The sequence below is a fragment of the Phoenix dactylifera genome, chromosome 2 (assembly GCF_051530095.1).
Source record: "Phoenix dactylifera cultivar Ajwa chromosome 2, Ajwa_hap1_PhDact_Kaust_v1.1, whole genome shotgun sequence".
Taxonomy (NCBI): Eukaryota; Viridiplantae; Streptophyta; class Magnoliopsida; order Arecales; family Arecaceae; genus Phoenix; species Phoenix dactylifera.
This window is the reverse complement of record NC_143191.1, coordinates 38,978,515-38,993,390: the sequence shown is the minus strand read 5'-3', so window position 1 is coordinate 38,993,390 and position 14,876 is coordinate 38,978,515. Positions and strand designations below refer to the sequence as shown.

At 37.6% G+C, this 14,876-nt stretch overlaps 1 protein-coding gene and 1 long non-coding RNA gene across 2 annotated transcripts; both read right to left on the bottom strand.

Moving 5' to 3' along the window:
- Positions 1-1,401: 1,401 nt before the first annotated feature.
- Positions 1,402-2,336, bottom strand: LOC148714799 (uncharacterized). Its single transcript, XR_016399343.1, has 2 exons — positions 2,028-2,336; positions 1,402-1,772 (listed from the first exon to the last, which is right to left on the bottom strand). It is a non-coding gene; the product is annotated as an uncharacterized LOC148714799 (long non-coding RNA).
- Positions 2,337-9,878: 7,542 nt separating this feature from the next.
- LOC148714798 (polygalacturonase ADPG2-like) lies at positions 9,879-14,876 on the bottom strand. Its single transcript, XM_089928149.1, has 9 exons — positions 14,865-14,876; positions 14,612-14,734; positions 13,606-13,737; positions 12,842-12,991; positions 12,712-12,732; positions 11,637-11,787; positions 11,370-11,451; positions 10,755-10,863; positions 9,879-10,115 (listed from the first exon to the last, which is right to left on the bottom strand). The coding sequence occupies exons 1-9, from the start codon at positions 14,874-14,876 to the stop codon at positions 9,879-9,881; spliced, it is 1,017 nt and encodes a 338-aa protein (XP_089784275.1).

The window sequence follows — 14,876 nt, the reverse complement described above, 5'->3', positions numbered from 1 at the left end:
AGTCAAATCTTTGAAACACCCCCGTGAGCCATATCTTTGAAGAGAAGGAAACAGGATTTTTGCAGCCACCAAGGCTGTTGTACACTATATCCAAACTATCATTACTAGCTAATCTGGGACAAGGATATGCTACAAAAGGAAGTGAAAAAATTGCAATTCCATTACTCTAGCTTATCAGTGTGATATCATTAGGCTATCAACAAATTAAATTTTGGTAGTGTATATGGATGGTATTTATCTGATATCTATTATGGAGAAATGGTTGGATTGTTCATTGCATTAATCATTGGGCATGATATCAATGATAACAAGCTAAGGAAATGGTTGGATGTAGAGGATGACATTGATTTTATAGATGACTGCATAGAAGACAGCCTTGTGATATAAATAGGTTTGGAAAATCATCAGAAAAAAAGAGGATAGCTTTAACTATTCTCTTGTATCCTAAAATAACTTGAGTCAATTTTTACTACATTTGAGCTCAAATCTGTGCCAACTCATCCATGCTAGCTAAAATAGCTAAATAGCAAGTACATTCTACATGTGAGACTAAAATAACTAAGCTTTAGCCTTTTCCCTCCTCCCCTGCTTCCCAGACAGAAAAAAATAAAAATCACAACCAAAATAAAGAATAAGAAATAAAAAGAATTGACGATGAGCTCTGATCGACTATGTATATAACAACAAACCCTAAATCATATTTTTTTTGCCATCTATTGAAGGTTTCGAAACTTCATACTAGAATTCAAAAGTGGAGCAAAGTTTCTAGTAGAACAAAAGATGTATCCTAGCTCTTAATTTGGAGGTTAAAATATTTTTATTACTGCATTCTTTAAAAAAAGAACCTGCTGGCTGCTCCATACCCACCCTAACCTACATAGGCATATTGACTAACTCCAGAGATGATAGGGATTTGTCTAACCAAAAGTGGTGGCCAAAAATGCCCATTAAGTCTAAAGCGCCTATTCCTAAACTATTACGTGCCTAATTCAGTGATGAAAAGCTCCGAAAACTTTAAAGACACGTTTGGTTTATAGAAAAAAAATTTTCTCACCGAAATATTTTTTTTGAAAAAATGATTTCTTGAAATATGATGCCTGAGAAAATGGTTTTGGCATATTTGGTTGATCATGAAAGAATGACACATTCCAGAATGGCTTATTTTTGGTTGAGCATCTACTTTCCTAGAAAAGTTTTATAAAATACCTATTATACCCATAATAAAAAAAAAGACCTTATCCATAAATTTTTATAGCCTAAGGGTACTTTTGAAAAAGAAAAACAACTCCAATTTCCAGCTAGTAGAAAAGTAGCTTTTTCATGAAATATGGAAATCTTATTTTCATGAAAATGCTATTTTTTCATCTTTTTTTTTTTAAGCTCCAACCAAACAAGAGTCATTTCTTTATTTTCCCCGCAAGTTATTTCATTTATCATTTACATTATTGCATTTACAAAGTGATTGCATTATAGAGACCTTCGGTCAATCATGATCTCTGTTGATACAAGTGATGGCTTTCCAAGAAGCAGTAACTTCATTGCCCGTCGAAACTGGCGAGTGCAGGGATTACCGTACCGTTTATTTTTCCATGTACATTAAAGCAGAAGGCTGTTGCTGGCTCTTTAGGGTTTGCAGATGTGATATTTACATTCGCCAATGTAATGTCTGTGCAAGCTTTGCTTTTGCTGCACCTTAGAACAATGGCTTTATCATCAGCTGATGATCCTGCAACCTTGTCAAATTGCACATCGCTCACTTGAACGGCCGACGTCTTCATCCCCATCGAATGCAACAAAGGAAAACAAACCAAGTGATTTAGAAAAATTTGTACAACCACCAGAAACCAAGATATGAAGTTATATTGCAACTATATATCTTGTTTTTTCCAATCATTAATTTTGTTGCGAGGAGTGCTACACCCATGCACACCTTGAGATGTGAAGCATCTACATGCATTGCAACTATTTTTCTTTATATATGCTCTTCTGTGTGGTCGATGCAAGAATAAGAGATCGTTGCAACTAACCAAGCAGGAAGTGATGTCATGTTCATATTGATTGCTGCATTGCTACATTCTTGAAAAGGTGGACGTTTTACCTTGTTGGCACAGTTGTTGCCATGCTCGCAATAATATTGATCTATTATTATGGGCCTCCTTGTCGAAAACATAGTGATATTCCTAAACAATATCCCTTTTGCATAACCACGTCCACCCTAGCAGGAAGGAACTGAGTTAGTAGGGGGGAAAAACTAAACTTTCATACAAATATTGTAGTAGGGCAAAAAGTACTATTCTAAGAACCAACTACACTTAATTTCAGATGATTGGCATCTCTTCAGCAGAGAGATCCTGTAACAACCCAGGACCTCATCCAAAATGGCTAGCCGCAAGTTATTATTTGGGTTCCTTGATCCTGTATAAGTACCTAAGATCTACTCAGCGAATAACCGATGTGGGACTAAACACACGCCCGCACGGGTCCTCACATACTCCCCCCGTTCAAGCCCTGACGTCCTCGTCAGGCTAAGGGTTCATATCTATTCAAATCTAATCACAAACACCACGATTGGCCCGTAGTCAGCCCCAATAGATCCGTGCTGCAGTGTTCCCTAGTCCACATAGGTTATGAGCCGGGTCTGCTCTGATACCATTTGTACCAACCCAGGACCTCACCCAAAATGGCTAGCCGAAAGTTATTATTTGGGTTCCTTGATCCTGTATAAGTACTCAAGATTTACCCAGCGAATAACCGATGTGGGACTAAACACACGCCCGCACGGGTCCTCACTCACGCTCCGAATTCGGATCATGACACGGCCGTGCTATTGCAAACCTTTGCCTGCAATAACACGCAGCCACTTTAAAACTTCAAATTTTTCATCAATAAAATATAGAAGGCCTACATAAAAACTAGTTTTAACATCTCCTGATGGATATAACAACTTCAGATCAAATCACATCTTCATAATAATATTATCCATTTAAGTTTTATCATCTACATTTATTTGTAGGAAGTTAACAGCACTCACCACGGGCGCTCTTGCACATTGCTGCGATAGAAAAGGAACAAAAAGAACCAATGAGCACAGTGGATTGTCGAACAAAAGTAGTGGAATTTTGTAAGTGAAATATATTCAAGTGAGGAGAGAAAATGACAACCTTCTGAGCTCTACAATGCCACCAAATGGCGCCTTGACCATCAATCACGCCCGATCCATTGATGGTTAGACCCTTAATGAACATAAAGTCGATCCAGACTTCTTTCTTTAATATCCAAGTTTTATTAGGTGCCAAGATAGTTCCATCAATCTACATTCCAGGTCCCAAACAACGGTATTAGAAATTCATCAATACACCTGCCAAAGTCATTTCCTTTTTTTTTTTTTAGAGCACGGATTATGTACTATGCACAATTTACACCGCAAAGTGCTGTATAGCACTCGGTGCACTCTATCAAAAGATGAACGGCTATCAAACAAGGCAGTCTTAATTACATGATATACACGGTGCCTTGTAAAAAAAATTCTAGTTAGAAACTATATTTCCAACTCTACAATAGAGGATTATAAGCCAGTCACATATCTTCTTAGAGCCCAGCAAATCTATTGTCTTAAAATGAGGACATGTCTAGATACCAGATATCCTATCCAACTTGTAATTATCTTCCAAGAGTTGAGAACTAAGAATGGAGCAATACTAAGCACACATGTTTCATGTCCATAAATAATTCTTCTACCACATGGCATGGGGGATTGGTCTAACTTACGATATTTGGTGCAATACATGGGGGAGAGGTTCGTTAATTACCAATGCAATACTAGCGCACATAAAGGACCGATCGGACCTATTTTCTTAGGGTTGTTAAATTTAAGAAATTAAAAAGACCGAAAGCAGTTGAGACATTGGGTTTCCCGATCCTCAAATTCTTAAATTCGAACCATCAAAAGTGTACTTGACCTTTCATTATCTTCAAAATCTAGAAATAAGGAAATCGAGCAGCCTGCATAGTTATGCTCTACCTTCAAACCTCCCCATTTCATCAACCCATCTCTTCAGTCCGGCATATTGTACGTATACATTAGATATATTAGCAATACTACATACTTTTAATCGATAATTTCATAACTAATGCAAGAAATAGTACCTGTACATGGATAGAAGATTTGCAAGGCCCCTTGAAGGACACTGCACTTAGCAAGAATGTCTTCCCCGCAGGTACAAGGACGGACGTCCCAGCTTTAGAATCCGTGCATGCCGCATTCCATGCAGCCATGAATGCCTGCTTGGTAAGAGATACCATGAATACATTATCCATATTATATCATGTAGCGCATTCGTTAACTAAATTATGGTTTTTTTGGATGGACGGTGCGTGTGGCGATGCTAGCTAATCTTGCCATATATAGCTTATTTTGCACTTAGGTGGATGAGAAGATGCATCCTTGCAAGTTGCGAAACAGACGACCAAAAATGGTCTGATGAACGTAGGAACCTTTTTGCCACTGTGAAACATATGCTGCTGTCATGCTATCAACAAGCCGAGCGAGCAGCTAAAAGAGTTCACGTCAGCAAAATCACATTGGTCTCCATGCATGTCACCTAGAGACAAGGAAACGCTCCAAATCATATATAGCTAACTTAACTACCCATTCGCATGATTAGTCTTAAAGTTTTTAATCATGGTTAAAATTATTGCTTTGATACCACTAAATGTCACGCCCCGAATTCGGATCATGACACGGCCGTGCTATTGCAAACCTTTGCCCGCAATAACATGCAGCCACTTTAAAACTTCAAATGTTTCATCAATAAAAGATTGATTACAAAGCATCTAAAAATAGCAACATTTAATGTGTCATTTTCTTATCCCCATAATCCTGAAGCATGTCACGCTCCTCGTTCCTAGCATCTCCTATTCATCTGTAAGAACATAAATAAATGGGTATGAGCTATAAAGCTCACTAAGTAACCATGCATAATCTTATCTGATCAAGCATTATATTTTCTCATACTAGTGCATTAATTTAAGAAACTAACAGTTGTAACAAAGTAAGCATTTCATATAACAAACCAGTCATAAAACTATGCATGTCCATTTATGCAACTTTATAAACATGGCTATGAATCATAAAACTTTTATTATTATCCCATGCTTTGAAATCCGTACTCGTCATTATTCATGCTTTGAAATCTGTACTCATCATTATTCATGCTTTGAAATCCGTACTCATCATTATTCATACTTTGAAATTCGTGCTCTCAGATGATAGTGCAGCTATGGTCACTATTATTACCCGTGACAGGGCCATAATCTTTACCAACTATTATTCCCCGTTGGCAGGGTCTAAGCCAAGCTATTATAACCCGCTGGCGATGGCCGTATGCCGAGCTACTATAACCCGCTGGCGAGGGCCATAATATTTGCCAACTATTATTCCCCATTGGCCGGGTCTAAACTAAGCTACTATAACCCGCTGGCGAGGGCCGTATAACGAGCTATTGTAACCCGCTGGCGAGGGCCATAATCTTTGCCAACTATTGTTCCCGTTGGCAGGGTCTAAACCAAGCTACTGTAACCCGCTGGCGAGGGCCGTATGCCGAGCTACGTACTGTAACCCGCTGGCGAGGGCCGTATGCCGAGCTACTGTAACCTGCTGGCGAGGGCCATAATCTTTGCCAACTATTGTTCCCCGTTGGCAGGGTCTTTTTCCAGTTACTATTACCCACTGGCGGAGGTCGTAAAGCCAAGTTACTTTTACCCACTGGCTGGGGTCGTATGCCTAGTTACTGTTACCCACTAGCTGGGGTCGTGCATAGCGATCTGAGAGTTCTTAAAAAACATATCATGCTTTTCATAAATCTTTTCTCATCGGTACATTGGAAAGTGAATAATGACATCATGTTGAATAAAATTCATGATCATGCTGAAAACTTTATTTTTCTTTCCATGCATCTTTCTACATCATCATAATCATGTATAATTAATATAATAATCATGATGGATGCTATTTATCCAAAATCATGCAATCATTTGCTAACACATGTTGGATCCTAATTTTGAAAATATAAATAATCATATACAACTTCATAATCAAATAGTCACAAGTATTTGATAAAACATAAGATTATATCCGGGTTACTTACATTTTCCACAATTCATATACACAATTCCAAGTCTATAAATAATACTTTTTCATTATATAAAACGTGATACATGATCCATAATAAGATTAAGACAGGTTACTTACATTAATTTCTCACCAAATGCCAATTCTCCAATACCTAGCAAGATCATTAAATTACATGTCACTTGCACATTTAATTTCTATTTATTTATAATCTTAAAGTCATTTACAGCCCATCCATTGGACTCAATTTTATTTTCAGGTCTGTAGCCTAATTCAATTTCTGGTTCAGATCTAATCTACTTCTTGGCTCAGATTTGATTCAATTACTGGTTCAAGTCTGATTCAGCTTCTGGTTAAAACCTGATTCAACCTCTGATTCAGGTCTGATCCAGCTTCTGGTTCAGGTCTGAGCCAATTCCACCCAATTGCCCTCTGGTTCAGGTCTGGGCCCATTTGCATTCAGGCCCGACGTTTAATTAGGTTCTAGATGAGACCCTTGGCCGGATTCAACTACTGGGCCCATTTGTATTCAGGCCCAGAAACACAATTAGTTAATTTATAATTAAACCTTATCAGTTCTAATTAATTTAAAGGGAACCTAGCCTCAAACTATATTCAATTTAGTCCCTATATTAAAATTTGAGCTTTTCAGGCCCAGTTAGTTTTGGTTTTAAGAACAATGGGCTCGAATCAGGGCCCAGCCCAGCCAGGGCTTCTAAACCCAAGTTTATTTGAAGCCCACTCCGGAAATCAAGCCCATTTCAGGCCACCACATTTTTTTTTCTTTTCTTTTCCTTTCTTTTCTTCTTTTTCTTTTCTTTTCTTTCTTCTTTTTCTTTTCTTTCTTCTTCTCCCTTCCCGAACCTTCTCTTTCTTCCTTCTTCGTTCCATCCCGATCTCCTCCCCTTTTATCCTCTTCTCCCACGAAACGAGCTCGGAAGGGTGCTCGGGATGAGGCCGGCCCGAAGCCGACGGTGCTGCGGCCAACCGGCGGCACCGACGGCGGCTGGGGTCCCACCTGCGGCAGCCGCGGCCCGACTGGCAGCTCTACTCCTCCACCTCCGGTGGAGGAGATGGGTCACGGCTAATTCATGATTTTGAAATCTTGATTTACCAGCTTATGGCTAATGAAACTAATTTAGATGAATGATTTCAGGTAGCCTATCTGATAGACAAACTACCCAATTTCTGGTCTGATTTTGCTATGACTCTAAGCCATGTCCAAAGAGGTCTTACCCTAACCCAAGTTTTGAACTCGATTGGAATTGAAGAGCAATATAGGCTCAGGATTAAAACCTCTACTGGATACAAAAACAATGCTTATAATGTAAAGGCTCCACCTAGAAAAAATCAGAACCGACTCTTCAAAAATAAGTATTACAAAAAGAAGCCCTACAACCCTAGAAACCCTAACCACCATAATGGAAAACCTATCCATTTCCAGAGCAGAAGAAGAAGAAAGAGGAAGGTGGTGTTCGTTTCTATTATGTCTGTGGTCGGACCAACTATTTAGCTCTCCAGTGCTTCTGTAAGAAGACTGCACCTCTTCAATCCAAGAAGAAAGGTCCACACACAATCAATGCTCAAGTCAACATAGTGACTTCCAGTGCTGGCTTCTTTGAGATTGCTTTAAGGTCTCAAGTGGAGGAGCTGTGATCATGGCAAATAGCTTGGAGGCGTGTGTGCTAGGAGTGGGATGTGTAGACTTAAAGCTTACTTCTGAAAAATTTCTGTCCCTACACGACGTCCAACATGTTTTGGTCGTTAGGAGAAACCTAATTAGTGGTTCCTTGCTTGTCCAGCAAGGCTATCATCTTGTTTTTGAGTCCAATAAAGTTGTAATTTCTCATGGTGTAATTTTAATGGAAAAGGATTCCTTAGTGAAGGATTGTTTAAGTTGAATGTAATAGTTCCTTTAATAAATAAAAATTCTTTGATCATGAATATAGAGCCTCCTTCTATTTGGCATGGTAGATTAGGTCATGTAAATTATAATATAATTAAGCAACTAATGAACCTAAATTTAATACCAAAAAGTGATCTTAAGAACCATTAAAAATGTAAAACTTGTGTAGAAGCCAAACTTCCTAGAAAGCCTTTTAAATCTGTTAATAGGGATTCAGATCTATTAGAGTTGATCCATAGTGATATTTGTGACTCTGGTAGAACTTCTAGGGGAGGTAACAGATACTTTGTGACCTTCATAGATGATCCATCCAAGTTCTGTTACATCTACCTAATTAAAATGAATGATGAGGAACTCAGCAAATTTAAGATTTTTAAGATTGAAGCTGAAAATCAACAGAAAAAATATTAAAATTTTTAAATCATATCGAGGAGGTAAATATACATCTAATGATATAACTCAATAGAAGAGAGAAGGGAATAGTTACCCTACCAATACTTTGCTTCTCGTTTGGTTCGTGGGAAGAGGCTAGGAGGGAGAAAGTGTGGTCAACAGAAAAATAGAAAAATACTTCATATTTTGTTGGAGCTTTCAAAGGAGAGAGATAGAGAAGCAGCTTTTCCATGGGAATACGATTTCTTTATTTTATGAGAAAAAAAAATCTATATGGGACATTGAAAAATCTAATTCTCACTTGCTAGGAATTGGGATAAATATTTTTCTAGAAATGCCCATTAGCTTTTAGACAGAATAGGAATAGATTTTTTCTTTTATTAAGGATATAACATGTATTTTACATAACTTTTACATAACTACATCTTGATTCCTTTACCCGCTGATAGTGGTTGCTGATAAGTTGCTGATTCTTCTTGGCCCCTAATCTGGAAGATGAAATGGTGGATGGTAGTGGTTGGTAGTCATCTTTAGAAGTGGCCATAACGTGTAGGTCTAGATTCATTCAGGTATTGGTAAATGTATTAATATTGGCTACAGAATGGCTAAGCAGAGTTGGAGATCTAAGTGGAGGTTAAAATCTTTGGTGAGCTGTCTGGGACGAAGTGGCTATTTGGACTTTTTTTTTTTGTTTTGAGAATTTTATGTAATGGCCCTAATGGGTCATTATAGAATAGAAAATTGGTTTGTTGGATTGTGACCTAAATTTACCATGATAAGTACTGAAGAGGAAATATAAAGTGATGAAGGACAAAATAAAAGAATTAATGGTTTAGTCTTACAGTCTTACATGGCTTGATTAGTATAAAAAGTTTTGGTCGTAAATGGTGATATTATGAAAAGTTGTTCTGCATGTGAATGCACAAAAAATTCTTTCCTTGCTGCACTTGTCCATTTTCTTCCTCCTTTGTAAAAGGATTTGGTGACGAACACCCTAGAAAAGAAATTGAACGCTAAAAATTTCGAAATGGCAAAGACCAAGACATGGATCGATGACCTCCAAATTGTTCCACAATATTATTTAATTTATCGGTTGTTTTTATGCATGCTTTTCTCCATCCTTCATCGTTTGTAATGAGCATGAAAAGTGGATACTGCATTCCTTGATTTCCAAAGGCAGCCAAGTTGGCAAAATGCTTATAGTTGCTGGCCTCCTCAGGTTGGTATAAAGCATGATCATGCTTGGATACTTCTTTGAGATACTCAGGGCATGAGAATGGACAATTTGGCTTGATAACTAGGTCAAAACACATCAAAATTTACTGTATAGATCGCTTCTGTTATTAGCCCACTATAAGTTCAATAGACTTTCGGAATTTTGGTCAATCCTGGAGTTTACACAGACAATCAGAAGCTATTCTGGTGTTGATATTCCAAGAAACAACAATTTCAATTTGGCGTCAAACACGAGAGCGCCGGGACGATCGGATGTTTCTTTGTTCCAAACGCATTGAAGCAGAAGTTTGTGATGTTCCTCCGTGGATCTGCAGATTTGAGTCTGACATTGTCCAGGACAATGTCTGTGCAAGGATGGCTTTGGCTACACTTGATGAGGATGGCTTCATCGGTGGCTGATGATCCCACCAAATCAACATATCGCACGTCACTCACTTGAACAGCCGAAGTCTTCACCAAATGGGACAGAGAAATAAAATTAGAAGTTTGGAATATTTCACATAACCACAGGGCAAAATGATCTTTTACTAATTGGAATCAATATCATGCGTTGAATATTACACATTTCTTCTTTATTCTCATTTTCTTTTTCTTTTCATATGAGGAATTCTATATACACCCCTACTAGCAGTTGATGTGAGGTTATTGCAAGAAAAATAGATGATTGCAACTCATTAAACATGTATACGGAATTTAGCACTCTTTTCTTTTCACATTAACTACATTATGAAAAAGAAGACCTTTACCTTGTTCGGGCCATCACCATAATATTGGTCTATTATTATCGGAAATTGTACTGAAGTGAAGTTGATATGCTCGAATAATACCCTTTTGGTATATCCGTGTCCACCCTAACAAGAAGGAAATTGAGTTAGCGGACGGAAACTCAAACTTTCATGCAACCATGATAAGAGACCAAAACGATCCCATTCCAAAAGCCAGCCAGACTTATTCAGCTGATTGGCATCTCTCCTCAGCAGAGAGTTCCTGTCTGCAATTCTAAGAACACAACACTAGTTGCTAGGTGAACTACATCGTGATGCTCGTTAATTTTATTTCATTCGAACAAAATCCATATCCAGAGTTTACCTGGCATGTCTTTATTCTTACTCCATTTGTAGTCCCATTGAATTGGCAATGGGAAACACGAATCCCCTCCACTTTGGCTTCGGAGTTGTCTTCACCCAAGCTTCCAATACTGCAAACATTTAAGTAAACACCTTAGAAATGGAGACGGATGTGGGAAGCTTTTCGACCGACTAGTTGACACTTAATTTACTTAGATTATATATGCACATATACATGCATCCATATGTACGTACGTACATGCATATGTATATGTGGAGAGGGGGGGGGGGGGGGGGGGGGAGAGTAATGGTGGTAAAAACACCACCTCACTATTCATCGAGAAGATACAAAGGGCGTGCAGAGGAGGGCAACCTTGAAGAAGGAAAGAGAGGAAGAATGGATAATGGAGGAAGAACTAAAGAAAGAAGAGAGAAACTTATCACTGGAATCTTAGGTACATGAAATTGTGATCCTGGAAGGAAGAATCAGCTTGCCTAGTGGTTCTACCAGTTAGATGCATGATCATTACACCAAGTGTGAAATTTAGTAGAGGCAATAACCTTATACGTTATACATTTGCTCCTAATGATCTTCCTTAAGTGAAACCAAATATTGTGACAAGTGGTGAAAACAAACCTTATGCCATGGCCTGGACCACATCTTACATGACTGATATTAACATCCTTGGTGCTGGTCTCAATAGATATGCAATCATCTCCTGCAATCATATAAAATCATATGGTTGTTCAAAACTTAAAATTTCCTATGTTTTCATTTATTCTATATATTAATATAGCTGTGTCATTTGCAGCGAACAATCTAGATTTATAGTGAAGAAGAGACTACCTGTACCGATGACAGAGTGCGAGATTTGAATGTGACGGCTTCTTTGGACGTGTATACCGTCCGTGTTAGGACTATCTTCAGGAGCTGTAATGGTGATCCCACTCACACTAACCACAAAAGATCTTTGTATGGTGAGGTGCATCATAGGGCTGTTTTTGAAATTTAAGCCTTTCAAGTTGACATGTGTGCACTTTCTAACAACAAATGCCTGCACCGAAACATTTTTTGTGATAAAGTTATGGCTAAACAAGGTTCCTGAAACAGTAAAAGACATAAGTTGCAGAGCAAATTTAGGCCTAAGCCCTTATATATACATATATGCTATTCTTAATCCGTCTGCAGTCAATAAACCAAGTTGACATTTATCACTATCTAGTTTCGTATGATTTCGAATCATAATTATTGTTTCAAAACATGAAAGAAAATTTTTAGCACCTGTATGTGGGATAAAAGGCTGATTTTACACAACGACTAGCAACATTTTGATCCTAACCTTGTAAATATGTAGCCCCTGTATTGCATTTAGGCTTGACAGAATATGGATGACTGCCACTCATTGCTCCGAGATACTCGGACCATGTTAGGTGGAGACGTTATCTTCAAGGCCAAGCATGTCTACATGTAGGCCAATGGAGCTATGGATTGGGTGGCCTCGTATATGGCTGAGCACTCTAGGTGTGCTCTCTAGATTGGTGAGAGGGAGCTGCTTAGAGCGCTCCAAGACTTATTATTTTTGGACTTTTTTGGATGTATTTATACTAAAAGTATATGAGTCATCTATTATAGCAAAAAATAAAAAATACAAAAAATAAAATGGTTCAATTAGAAATATAGTTTTTTGATAAAACAAATAATATTATTGAACGAATGAAAATTACAAAATTTTCGGCTTTCAAATGAAAAAAATTAAAATGTGTTTTTGAAATAGAGAGAGTTGAAAAACTGAGTCCGTAAATTGTAGTCTCCCAAAGTAGATAATAGTCAATCATTAAACCTGGTGTTCTTGATACCAAATTCAAATCAATATGCTAAAAAGGAACTTATGCTATGTCATATTGACCATCCAGCCCTAGTTATGGTACTGTACTAAGATTATATGTTATGAATATATTGGAGGTTCAAGAGCACTTACAGTGGGTCCATTCTTGCATTTCTGCAACAGAAAGAAAAACAAGAACATTTAATTACATATAATACTCGAGTAAAAACGGTGGAAATGAAGACATGAAAATGAGAAAAATGCATGGAGAGAGAATTCTAACCTGCTTAGCTCTACAATCATACCAAACAGCGCCTTGACCATCGATGTAGCCTGTTCCATTAATTGTTATCCCTTCAATACCTACAAAGCTAATCCAATGGTTCTCCCTTACCGCCCGAATTTTGTAGGGCGACATAATAGTTCCATCAACCTACATATTCCAAGGTCAACATGATTACGGAATGCTTAGTGATATATTTTGATACCAAACATCTTATCCAATTTCCAATCTCGAGTGCAAAATAAGAATGGAGTCATGCTTGAAGGCACCCATTTCAAAGCGGAGCACGAAATGATCGATTTAGCTTGAAGGATTTGGCGTGGTATGCGAGAGTTAATTATTGGGTTTAAGATATTTTCCCCATGCACGTGACAAGCACACCAAAGCATCTTTCCTTAAAAATACTAAATTTAGAAAACAATATGGGGAAAGAAGCGGAGGCATTGGATATTTGAGTCCCTAAATCCTTAAATTAAAAAAAAAAAATTTATTTTTCGAGAGGAACGAAAGAAAGTCCACCCACATTATTATAATTATTACCCAGTTTAAAGCAAAAAATATATATGACTATTAATACAAGCTCCAATTCACTTAAAATAATATTTTTTATTACTATTATTTTCTTCGGATCTCAAGAATTAACCCTGCACCTTCAATCTAGCATATCGTATTCACTATGTGAGGATGTTCACCAAGAATAGTGAGCCACTAGCAACAGCAGTTATTTCAGCCACTAAATTTGCAAATGACGCTAGAAATAATACCTGTACATTGATGTAAGACTTGCAAGGCCCCCGGAAGTAGAGTTGGTGCGCCAAGAATGTATACCCTGAAGGTATGAGAAAAGTTGGAGCTTTAGAATCCGAGCACGCTGCATTCCATGTGTCCGTCAATGCCTGATGGATGAGACTCAGATTATTACATGAATCCATACTAACACATATAATAGTAGTGCACTTAACGCATTTCTGATGCAAGAGGAAGCCTTCAGTTGATTGCTTATTACTTATCTAACTAGATTTAAATCTATTCTACCACTACATTGTGCTTGTGTTGGGACGTAACTTGTGCATGCATGGTGAAAGCACAGGATGTCCGGATGGCATACGTGCGCATGAAGCGCAATCATATGGTATGATCAGAAATTGCTCTCGTAACTTCCTTATAGCTACAAGCGAGGATAGGTGAGTTAAAACCGCATTTTTTGTCATTGTATTCTTTTGTGACTATGGCATGCTACAAACTTCTAGAAGACAATGAAAGTGAGTATCACCTTGGGTTGTAGATGGGTTAGGTTGAACCGAGGGAAGCTTGACCCCGATCCAATCTGATTCTAAGTCAGATTTTAATGTTGGATCCAAATGATCAAAGCAGGTCAAGTCAGGTCCATAACAAATAGTTTAGACCCTTAAAATCAAAATATTACTAAGTAGATGGTAAATCAATTACTAGCATATTAATGTGATTATATATTTTTCTTAAAACTTCATGAGTGTTGTACAAAATTAAATAAGGCTATAAATAGAATCAGTTATCGGATACAGATTCGGTAGTTGTCTATCTATATTCTTATCTATTTTTATTTGATGGATATGAATACGAATATAGATCTTAATCGGATGCTTAAATTGTTATTTATATCTAGATAAATTTAGTTAAGAAATGGATATCGACAAAAATCAGCAAAATCACATATATTTTCCATATGTTGTTTGCATTTGTGTGTGCGCGTGCGTGAGAGAGAGATGGGTTGATCAAAGAGGTTTATACCTGGGCGTCGTCTGTTTTGCCATCTCCTTTGGCTCCTTTATCTATGACATTGTAGATCGGACCCGACAATACCCCAACCGCAAGTGAAGCAAAAAGTAGAAAGGTAAAAGCACGCACAGATCCCTGAAATATAAACACTATACTTAACAAGAGACAAACTATACTTAAGAAAAGAGAAACATGAATAGACACAACTCATTTAATCGTATACTGTAGCCAAAATGAAAAAAAAAAACAAAAACAAAATTATCACGTTCCTCACCAT

Excerpts from the sequence above, each read along its gene's own strand:
- LOC148714798 (XM_089928149.1), bottom strand. Across the intron at positions 12,992-13,605 it reads AGTCTTACATCAATGTACAG|GTTGATGGAACTATTATGTC; the intron begins GTATTATTTCTA and ends TGGAATATGTAG. Across the intron at positions 11,788-12,711 it reads AATGCAAGAATGGACCCACT|GCATTTGTTGTTAGAAAGTG; the intron begins GTAAGTGCTCTT and ends GTTTCGGTGCAG.